This window comes from Salvelinus sp. IW2-2015, linkage group LG17 (assembly GCF_002910315.2).
Source record: "Salvelinus sp. IW2-2015 linkage group LG17, ASM291031v2, whole genome shotgun sequence".
Lineage (NCBI taxonomy): Eukaryota > Metazoa > Chordata > Actinopteri > Salmoniformes > Salmonidae > Salvelinus > Salvelinus sp. IW2-2015.
The window spans coordinates 28,372,187-28,380,494 of NC_036857.1; the positions used below are offsets into that span (position 1 = coordinate 28,372,187).

Sequence of the window (8,308 nt, forward strand, 5' to 3'; positions counted from 1 at the left end):
ACTGACACAGACAGAGGGAGAAAAAGAGACGACAAAGCGATCCAGGGCTGTCCAACCTCTGTCTCACACATGGGGAGAAACGGTGACAGGAAATTCCCCTTCGCAACAGCAGCAGCAGCTCCAGGGTGAAATGATATAGGAATGAAGAAATGCAAACCAGAGATCAAGTTATCCCTTATCATTCCAATCCCATAGCAGTCCCTCTTAGTGTTCCCCTCTCTCCTATTCGCTCACTAAATACCAGGGTGAGCGCGCTTGATCCAGATATTGGGACAGTCGGTCACTTTTAGTCTACCAAAAGGGTGTTTCAATCAGTGGACTCATGTTCACACGAACAAAGTAATATTGACCATTGAAGGCCTAAGACAAGCTGGACCGCTCAAAGATCAAGCTGGATCCCATCAAGTTTGTATATCCCCCATATGTGTGGATCTAAGAATGTTCTTATCTTTAATCTTGCCAGGCTCTGGACGGTATGTGGGATGAGTGTGTAAATCACGCAAGAGCCCTGTCTCTCTGTTTGTCTGTCTCTGACTTAGACAGACAGGGACACCGTGTCTTCAGTAGCAGCACCACATTGTGCAGTGAGTCTCCCTTGGCTGTGAACCCTGGACAGATGATCCCAGGCTCACACACACACACACACAACACAGAGAGACTGGTATAATCGCCCCACTCTCTCCTCAATACTCTCTCCACTAGTAATAAAAGTAATTCGTTCAGGAAACAATATCCTGCTGCCATAAAAACCACCTCTCTCTGCATGAAGGAAGCGGCCATAAAATGAGTCTCACCACCTCTCTGCTGTGTGGAGTGTAGAGTAGACCTATAGACTTGTGCCCTATACCTCCAACCCCACACTTGTACACTCTTCCCCACACATTTACACTCTTCCCCACAGCATTGGAACGTTTCAGGCATGCCAACACCTAACCTCTCCATTGTGAGAGCAATGAGAGAACTCCGGCCGGCAAAAAAAAAGCATAGGCATATTTGTGACATAATAATTATATTGATTCACAAAACAACATCACAAAACAAAAAAAACAGCAATAATACAGTTTGTGGTAATGACTGTTACAATTCTAAGGCATTACCTAAATGACCTGCAGTTCAGTTTGGAGAGGGATTGACAGCACTCCATCAAATCAATGGTAAATTGCTTCAAATAAGATTCAAACACGGATTTTCTTCCCCAGTCGATCCACGAAAATCAATGGGCAGAACAAACTGTCCCCACTAGATTCCTAGTCACTCTAGTTCTGATTCCATTGGTAATGGAAACACGTTGAGGAACCATCATGCCTGGTTCTCTTTAGTTCTGTTTCGTTAGTTCATCCTGGTTCTTGTAATGGAGGACCGGCAATTAAAGAATTCAAACCCTGTAGTCTTGAGGCGTAGGTGCAAAATATCCAATGAGTATAATCGTCCTCTGGAGGTCCTTACCACACTCCATATCAGAACTCATGGCACGTCTGTTTTCCAGCGTCTCACTGTTGTGTTCAGGCTTTGTTGACTATAACAGCTTCAGCTCAACTTCACCATCCTGAGCAGAGCAACATTCAGTCATTGGGCCTCATATGTTCCTCTCATAAAATGGTCCCACACAGCATATGCCAAGCAAGGAAGGCAAAATAAGTTCACACACAAACATTAATATACATTTTTTCCATGTAAACAAAAAACGGTACACTGTGATACTAGCCTGGGCATTACTTAGTTGAAATAATAATGTGTTTCTGCTGTCTGAGGTGTTCTTTGTTCCCGAGTAGAGAGCAGGGGAGAACAGAACAGAACACCAGATGGGGTCCAGGACATTCAGATTTCCATGGCTGAAAGGGCTGCATCTAAACAGGCAGAGGAAAGACAGACAAATGACATGAGTCACCTCGTCTCCAACCTCTGACTTGGCATTTTGACAGGCAACAAAGGGAAAATAGATCCCAGATGACGGAAAAAGAAAAAGGAGAGAGAAGTGGGGGATAAACAGATTCTGTGGGAGACTTTAGCCGACGCAAATAGAAAAACAAACACCGAGTCTGAAATGAAAGGTTTGGTTGGGTGGATGTGTGTATATTGGACTGAGTTAAAGGGTGGATTTTCATTTTGCCATCCTGTGTCCTGGATATGTCCAGGAGAAACCTGGAGAAGGACTGTTAAGAAGGGCATGAAAGAGTGTGGCCTCGCCTGTGGGAACGCTAACCAAGTAACCTGCTGACTAGAAACAGTGGCTCTCTTGTGGATGCCCATGCGTCCCAATGCATGAAGAGGATTACCAGTAAGTAACTAAGTGTCAGGCCTTAGTAGATGAAGTGGATCGTCTACCCATGTACCAAATGAAAGGTTTGGTTGTGTGGGTTTGCGCGTAGTACACTGGAGAGTCAATGGGTGGATCCTAGTGCCACGCTGCGTCCTATTGGATGGGTCCTTACAGGAGCCTTGGCAGGTCATATACCTATCTACTTGCAGACGTTGACCCACTCTGTGACTCTGCACTCCTCACAGAGCACGTAGCAGCACCAGTGGAAGCGGCAGTGGCACCTCTCACTACGTGTCTGCTTCAGGATGTTGTGTCCCCTTCCGCAGCACAGCGACCCGCAGCTGTCCATGCTGTGGCTGGTCTTGTTGCAGATACGGCCCTGAGTACCCAGAGAGTCCAGGGACGGCTCCTGATCACAGAAGTCTGGCGACTTCTCAAAGTAGACCAGCTCACGTGACACACCGCTCCTCCGCCGACCCCCATTGTTTGGGCTCCCCGCGCCCCCAGACCCAGTACCCCCTTCGGCCCCRTTCCTGACCCCATTCGAGGCACCATTCCCGGCTGCGACCCGGGGGTTGAACACCCCGTTGTTCTTGTTCTGGGAGTTAATGAAGATGGCGGAGAGGAACTTGTCCCTGAGCAGAGACCCCAGCAGTCTGAACTCTGGGGACACATACCAGCAGGTCTTGAACTGGCAGCTGCCTGACGTGCCGTGGCATGTACACTTCCTCTTCATGTTGTCAGTCACTAGCTGTGCAGTGGGAAACAATCATGTCACTATCCATACAAGTCTAGAGTGGCTTTGATTACAATGTAGTAGGGTAACAATTATAAATGTATTTAAAAGGGTTCATACATGTAGCTTATAGATAGTTTATAAATCTGTTATAAATATTTAATTTATAATTTTTAAGCTAATTGGTTCAATTTAATATCCAATTCCAGGAACGTTAGAAAACTTGATGAATTTCATTGGGAAACCTTCAACAAATGAGAGCCCGACCCTTATCTGCAGTTATCATCTCGATACAAAATATACAAGACGCTGTCTGAGTCTCTGCTCACCTGTCGGCCAACCCTGTTGTTGTGGATCCTCATGCGGGCGTGGATATCCCGTGGGGAGCCCCGGGAGTCCAACCAATCCCTGGAGAATCTCTCCCCGAAGCGGGCGTCATGGCTACAGCCCCCCCACTCCCAGGTCTCCTGCAGGGGGCTGAGGTCCTCTGGTAGGGGCTTGAGGAGGGAGGAGGGGTGGGTAGAACCAGAACGCAGGCTGGCTGGCACATCTCTGATCTCCTGGGGGTGTGCCCCTCCTCCCCCACCCACTCCCATGCCCACTCTGGCTCCTCCCCTCTGGAGGGTCTGCAGCTGCAGCTGGGTGAGTTTGAGGCGAATCTTATCTTCGTCCAGGCGACGCTTGGCCTCGCAGCCGCAGCCCCGGAGCTTGCCTAGGCTGCAGGCGGAAGCCACGGAGTGGGCCACACCCGCTGCCAGCAGGGACAGAGAGAAGGCACTCTCCCTGAAGCCTGGGGGACAAGGACAGACAGACACATCATAGTCAAGATGTCGTCATACTGGGTGTAATCTAAATATCACAGGAAAACTTCATTAACCTGTCATTATTCTTATTCTATAAGCATAACAATACATTTGTCTACTATCCCTACCTGGAGCCTAAAGATTCTCCTGACCAGGGTTTGGGGTCTGGAGTTTTTCCTGATCAAATCACCAACAACTCCTGGCCCTATTCCCAACCCTTTTTCGCTGCACTTCTCTGTGTGTCTCTCACCTCTGTTGAGGATGGCACTCTGATGGGGCAGCTTGCTGTGGCTCTCCAGAGCAGAACAGTTCCACCGCTGGTCTCTGAGCTGGTGCTGGCACTCGTGGAGGGCCACCTGCATCATAGAATGAAATGCAACACTAGAATGGAAATTGGTATCCTGGTAGCATGACTAAAATTATGGCCATCTTGGTCATCTTTCATTTAGACCCTGATGAAATATGGTTAAATGTTGTTTTAAAAAAAGCTCTGAATTGTATACTATATCTCTATGACCTGGATGCCCTGCAGAGCAGAGGCCGTCACGTCGGGGCTTTGCACACACAGACGAATCTGACGCTTGCTCAGGCCCGCCAGCCGCAGACATACAGAGTTAGGGGTCAGAACCGGATCTCCTGCCACCTTCAGACCCAGGATGTCATTACACAGCACACTGAGGAGGGGATACATATGTTGAGGAGGGAGGGAGAGATACAGAGGAGTTGGCCAAGGGTTCATCAATCAAGTCCTAGAGCAATATCTATCTGTGAAGGAGGCCCTGAAGTGCCCGGTCTGACCCTTCATCTAAGAGTGAAAGCGTCATGTAATGAAATGAAGATTCAGAGAATAGTATTTGCTGAGACATATAACGCATAGGACTTAAGATAGAGCTTAAGTTCAGGGAAAAGTTGTAAGGACATAGAATGTTGATTACATCTCTAGGCTTACCATCGTATCTACGGTATTTACATACCTTTGCTATTTGTTTGAGCTGAACAAATTACAATAGGCCTAAAGAGCAGTCGTGCAAAATCTTCTGGAGTAGAAACATGGATGGCATTGTTGCTCCAGCAACCATCTGTGCCAGTTGACAGCTGGAGTAGCCTAATAATAATGTCCTTAATCATGCAGTCTTCCAACTGTTGGTTCTGATTAGCTTGTTTGTGTGTGTGTGTGTGTGTGTGTGTGTGTGTTTGTGTGTGTGTGTGTGTGTGTGTGTGTGTGTGTGTTGTGTGCGTGCGTGCGTGCTTGCTTGCACGTGCGTGTGCGTGTGCGCGCGCGCGTAATTACAGGTCAGAAACAAGAAAACATTTGAAATCGTGATGACAGAGGTAGTAGCAGCAGCAGCAATAGTCAGTTAGTGAGACAGAGCTGAACGGAAACATCAACGCATTGTAATATATGCACCAAGTTATTTCACTAAAATACAACACTTGGATAAGACTCATGGAGTAGCCAGACAGAATCTTCTTCCGATTGAAATTTTCGCTTTGATTGTTTGTTTTTCTCAGGAATGCTCATCGGACATCAGTAGCCTACTCTCTCTTCTTCTCATCACTCTCCGGCTACTTACGTGATTGCAGGTGACATAAGTGTCGCTGCCAAAATCAGGACTTGGTCCCAACGGAATTGATGTGATATATCCATGTTGGTAAGCGTCTTTCTTGACGTGACATTAAAACACTGGTGTGGCAATCGATAAAACAAAGAAAAGAAGATGAGTGGAGTAGATTATCGATGTGCCTCCAACAGAACGGGGAGTGAAAAAAGGGAGCAGAATAGTTTGGGGCGAACGTGAAGGGGAGGGGGAGAGAAAATAAGGGAGGGGAGATGCCGCTGCAGACGGTTGTTTTCAAAGTATTGACCTTATGAAAAAAAGAATCAACAGTTGACTAACAGTTCTGTGAATTTTACCGATAGTCAATCAGTGTTATAACACAGTATCCAAAGATATTACGCGCAGGTACCATTTTCCTTACCATCATCACCCTCGGCATCATCTCTTATATGAACACAGGTCGACTGTGAGAGGGATTTCTGATTGCACTGAACAGATCATGGAAAAGGCATTCACATTTAACGTCACTGATAGGGATGTTTCCGGTTTTGTTGGATACTATTGAAAGAAAACGAACATGCATTCAGGTGAAACCCAAGTGAAAAAACATTCTATATGTCCAGGATATAAATGACTATAGAGTGCTGGGGGGAGGGGGTTGGTTGGTTGCTGCTGCTGGTTCCAATGTAGGCCTACGACAGGGAGCTTGGGGCAGCAGCAGCAGGCAGGCGCACGGCTCCCTCTTGGCTCTCCAACAATACTTGGGTACACGGTCATCTGTTTCCCGTCTTCCTCCCACCTCAATCAGCGCGTCTGTTCTTTATTATTGTGTTTGAAACAACTTCTTCACTCCGTAACAATCTGCTTCTTTTCAGAGGAAATAAAACGTTCCACACAGAAGGGAATAATGAGGATGTTTTATTGCATTTTCAATAAGTAGCCCAAAGTTTGAATGAACTATTTATTTCTTAAAGTTTGAAGAAGTTTTCATCCGTTTTCAATTTCTTTGATAAACTGTTGTCACAGTGCATACAGTTTCCTAGAAAAAAGTATTGCACAATAGCCTACCACAATTGTTTTCTCCCTGCCCTTTTAAGATTGGCATCTTGCCGTTTACAAGTATGTGCCAGACATGGGTATTTTTCCCATGCATCCTTTGGAGACTGTAGCTTCCCAAAAATGACAAACGCACCAGATACTGAGGACTTGATAAAGTTCTCACCCAGCAGGTTTCGAATGGTTGATATGACGAGACCGTGCAAGGATATCCCGACCACAGGTTAAAATGAACAAAGACAGGCCTACACTCTTAGGAAAAAAAGGGGTCGAAAGGGTTGTTCGGTTGTCCCCATAGATAGGAGAACCCTTTTTGGTTCCAGGTAGAAACCTTTTTGGTTCCATGTCAAACCCTCTGTAGAAATGGTTCAACATCGAACCCAAAAGTGTTCTACATGGTTCTCCTATGGGGACAGCCRAATAACCCCTTTAGGTTCTAGATAGCACGTTTTTTTCTGAGTGTGTATTCCATCATGCGCAAAATTTGTTATTTTGCATGTGCCTATAGTAAAAATAGTAATTTTATCAACAGGTGCGTTCAGATAAAGTATCAATTCCCGTTAATCCCTGTTCTCCTTCAAAGAACAAGGAATTATAACATGGAAACGCGTGATGTAGTTTCATAAAATTGAGTTAAAATCCCCCTTAAACGCCGCCGGTTCGCATAGTGACACCAATTCATCATTTAATCTCCTATTCCCTAAGCTCCGGCAATGAAAAGTGCATTAGCATTCTAGCTTGGCGTGTATATCTAAGTGGCTTAAAAAGTGATTTGAAGTTGATTTGTATATAAAAGGCGTCCCTTTATCCGGATTGGGGGCTCTAATCTTCTCGGTGTTGCATGAGTGCCCCAGGAAGCCCGTTTGAGCTGCAACTTTAAGAAGCGGGAGTATAATCGATGTAGGATAGCACTCATTAAAACCGCTGGACAAAAGGTCACTTCCTTCTGCTATCATGTCTTTAAACCATGAGATAGAGAGAAAGATCATTAATTATCAGATGCCATAATTCCATTACGGATGATGTACGCGTAGGCTGATCCTATACCTAAACAAAAAACTCCACTCCAATCATATTGAAAAACAAATATAGACTAAGGACATCAAGTAGCCTGATTTCAAATAATTCTATGTCTGGGTTTATGTGGTGATGGGAGAAAAATCGATAGTTACATATCGTGATATGATTTTTGACCCTATTTCATACTTTTTGGACAATATCCCAATATTATTTTTGCGTTAGTTGGCTGTGCCTACACCTGCACCAAAATTCCAGTATTTTTCCTTTATAGTTTATGTTCTCCATCATCTTTTTAAATAGGGAGGCAATTTGTTTTCAGCACTTTTATTTCCATGACTGATCAAAACTTGTTTTTGTTTTCTCGTGGCTCTCTCTTGTCCCTCTGCAGCAGACATATGGTGAGCAATATGTTTGGAACATTGAATCGCAATACATATACAATCGTGAGAATCGTGAGAATTACAATGCATATCATATTGCACCATAGTATCGTGATAATATCGTATCTGAGTTCCTTGGTAATTCCCAGCCCTAGGTCTATGGGGGATATTTGCTCATACTCCACAGTCTGTGGATGATGAGTTGGAGAAGGCGCAGTGTGGCTGCTGCTCTGATCACCAGCCATGCGTTGAGGGAGGTCTGCACGCTAGATGTTTTGGGAATTAATTTACGTCTAATTCCCTCGCTTTTCTTTTTGGGTGACATTTATCAAACCTAAATCATTTCAAATATGATTCATCATCTCAAATGTGAATAATTCAAATGCCGACAGCATCCTCTCTAAACTAAACCCTCTTCCCAATATGATGAATCATCATGATTCATCAACTTGGGTCTCATTCATTAATCATGTGAATGTATCATGTAGGCCATT

General features: G+C 45.1%; 1 protein-coding gene across 1 annotated transcript; it reads right to left on the reverse strand.

Annotated features, from left to right (window-relative positions):
* Positions 1 to 1,759: 1,759 nt before the first annotated feature.
* wnt10b (wingless-type MMTV integration site family, member 10b) lies at positions 1,760 to 5,571 on the reverse strand. Its single transcript, XM_024005134.2, has 5 exons — positions 5,374 to 5,571; positions 4,317 to 4,473; positions 4,050 to 4,155; positions 3,326 to 3,786; positions 1,760 to 3,011 (listed from the first exon to the last, which is right to left on the reverse strand). The coding sequence occupies exons 1-5, from the start codon at positions 5,445 to 5,447 to the stop codon at positions 2,460 to 2,462; spliced, it is 1,350 nt and encodes a 449-aa protein (XP_023860902.1). The 5' UTR covers positions 5,448 to 5,571; the 3' UTR covers positions 1,760 to 2,459.
* Positions 5,572 to 8,308: the final 2,737 nt, after the last annotated feature.